The 2930-nt window shown below is 43.0% G+C and overlaps 1 protein-coding gene across 1 annotated transcript; it reads left to right on the forward strand.

Annotated features, from left to right (window-relative positions):
* Positions 1-734: 734 nt before the first annotated feature.
* Positions 735-1214, forward strand: LOC122704936 (small nuclear ribonucleoprotein E). The gene has a single exon (XM_043920058.1). It carries the CDS (start codon positions 765-767, stop codon positions 1041-1043), a length of 279 nt encoding a protein of 92 aa, XP_043775993.1. The 5' UTR covers positions 735-764; the 3' UTR covers positions 1044-1214.
* Positions 1215-2930: the final 1716 nt, after the last annotated feature.

Raw genomic sequence — 2930 nt, forward strand, 5'->3', positions numbered from 1 at the left:
AGGGATGATGATGATAGAGAGGAGAGGAAGGAGGGTTAGTGGTGCAATGCCCTTGAGAAGGTGATGGGACCCAGTTCAGAAGTGGAGAGGATGTATCAAAAACTGATTGAGCCCATGTCAGGTGTCAGAATTTGGACCAGTGCTAGAGACAACAGCAAAGAAAACAGACTTCCTGGAGAATTCAGCCCAGCCTTCCTGGAGATTTCATTCCAATTAGGGCAATGGACAATAAAAAGGCAAACTAATGAATGGATCCATGGTACACATGGAGTGGGGTAAGTGCCATATGACATAAGCACAGTGGTCATGGAGGTCCCCTTTGAGACGTGAGAGTTAAGCTGAGCCCTAAAGCATGATAGGGGCTTCCCTGGTGGCTCAGTGGTAAAGAATCCTCCTATAATGCGGGAGACATGGGTTTGATCCCTGGGTCGAGAAGATCCCCTGGAAAAGCAAATGCCAACCTATTCCCATATTCTTGCCTGGAGAATCCCATGGACAGAGGATCATGGCGGGTTACAGTCCATGGGGTCTCAAAGAGTCAGACACAACTTAGCAACTAAAAAAAACAACAAAGCATCTTAGGGCACTATCCACATGAAAAATCTGAGGGACGAGGATTCCACACAGAAAAAAAGAACAAGTACAAGAGCTTGAGAGGGAAGAGCTTGGCTGTCTGTGCACTTGTAGGAGGTGAGGCTGAAGGAGGGTAATTATCAAGAATGAAGCCTGAGTGTGGAGTAGTGTGGTGCTTGTGAGTGTCCAGCATGGCGTACCGGGGCCAGGGCCAGAAGGTGCAGAAGGTGATGGTGCAGCCCATCAATCTCATCTTCAGATACTTGCAAAATAGATCGCGGATTCAGGTGTGGCTTTATGAGCAAGTGAATATGCGGATAGAAGGCTGTATCATTGGTTTCGATGAGTATATGAACCTCGTATTAGATGATGCAGAAGAGATTCATTCTAAAACAAAGTCAAGAAAACAACTGGGTCGGATCATGCTAAAAGGAGATAACATTACTCTGCTCCAAAGTGTCTCCAACTAGAAGTGATAGATGAAGTGAGAAATTGTTTGGCAATACCGTTGGGTTTTTTAGGTGTCTTTTGTTAGAGATGTAGTTCTAAAACTTGTATTCATATTGTTCTGCTCACCCTTATGTTATTACCAGATGACAATAAATGCTGTGGGACTGTTTTTATCAAAAAAAAAAAAAAAAGAATGAAGCCTGAGATGAGGTTACAGAGGTTGGTTATCGATGGCTTTTTGTGAACAGCCAATAAATTTTATGATCAAATTTATAGGTTACTCAAGACTAGGAAGGAGAGATAACACTGTTAAATGACATAATCAGAAATTAAAAGGAAAAAAATTTTCAATAGATGGCTTGTGACAAATTCCTGTGTCAGTCCTTGCACTGAGGTTCCAAAAATCAAGTGCAAAAACATAGTAAAAAGATCAAGAGCACCACTAGCTCCTGTACAAAAGGATTTGGGGGTCACAGAGAGCAGAACGTAAAACAGAGACCTGAGTGCAAGCTCTGTGGGGAATGCAATCAAAGGAGGGGAAGTGAGGGAGGAGGGAATTGATGCAGGAAGAAAAAAGAACTAAGACAGAACTGTGTCTGGAGGTGGCCATGCCTCCAGTCTTTGGCTGGTACTATCCAAGGAGACCACGGAGTCGCTGTCTGAAAGGTGTCTCAGCAACAACCAAAAGGGGGAAGTGGGCGGTCAGCAGCCCTCCACTGCCACCCAGACCACTGGGCAAAGATTCTCCCCATGGACGTCTGCAGTCACCCATGAGTGAGTGCTAAGCACATTACCATTGGCCCCACTCACAGCATTACTCAGAGGCCTGAAGGCAGAAAGTGAGGCCATACAGAGTGGATCTGAGGTCGGTCATGGTCAGCTGCACCTGTGGGAGAGCTGGCAACCCACAGAACTGGACACAGCAGGAATAAGGGACAGGTGAGGCCCAAACCTTGGAAATGAGTCACAAGATTGGTGACATACACACACATCAGTGAGAAGGGACAGTTCTTTGTTCACCATTTTGTGATTTTATCTCCATCTTTTTAGGTTTTCCATGAATATATGTGTCTAACTAAATCTCATTGGCAATGCTTTCAAGACATTTAGGCCCTTAGAGGTAAAAAGTTCCCCACAAATACTGTCCCAAAAGCCACAATAATCCCTTCTTTAAAATCTCCCTAATTAAACAAGGGAATCTTTATTAAATATTATCTAAGTCTTCTAAGTCTTTATAAAATGCTGCGCTTATGTAAACTCCTTATTTCTGCTAATGCAAGGGCTACTGGGGAGGCGGGTACTGTGTTGGGGATACTATTTATCCCAAGTCAACCAAAGGCTTCAGATTTAAAATTTTGATTCATCTCCAAATGAGGTTACACATACAGTCTCAGAGCTACTCCACAGCAACACTGAAAGACGACGATGTTCATCATACAACTGAAGCACATTGTCCCCATTATCTAACTCAGGCTGCCAGTCATACATTACAAATTCATATATTTTAAAAGCCCTATAATTATCTTGTGAATAACTCAGTGCCTTTGGTGCTAAATTACACCAATTTATTAAATGAAAGTTTTTTTTTTAATCACAATTCTTGTGATTCTGTTTTGACATTTCTCCTTTTTCCTAATATACTTAAAAAAAAAAAAAAATGAAAGTGGCCCATGTCTTTCCTGTTCTCTAAGAGATCTTACCTAATCCTTACCCAACTAGCTGAAAGTACTGCTGATGGAAGCCCCATTTTTCTCCCATTCTGAGGGCTCATTAGTCCTACCACTTTTGTCTGCATAGGAAAAAGCCAAGGAGAAATAGTTAGAGGATGAGTGAGGAACCGTGCCCCTTTTCCCACCTCTGAAGGTGCTGTGAATACCAGCCACGGCACTCTGGTATTGCACTGGAGA

Source organism: Cervus elaphus, chromosome 12 (assembly GCF_910594005.1).
Source record: "Cervus elaphus chromosome 12, mCerEla1.1, whole genome shotgun sequence".
Taxonomy (NCBI): Eukaryota; Metazoa; Chordata; class Mammalia; order Artiodactyla; family Cervidae; genus Cervus; species Cervus elaphus.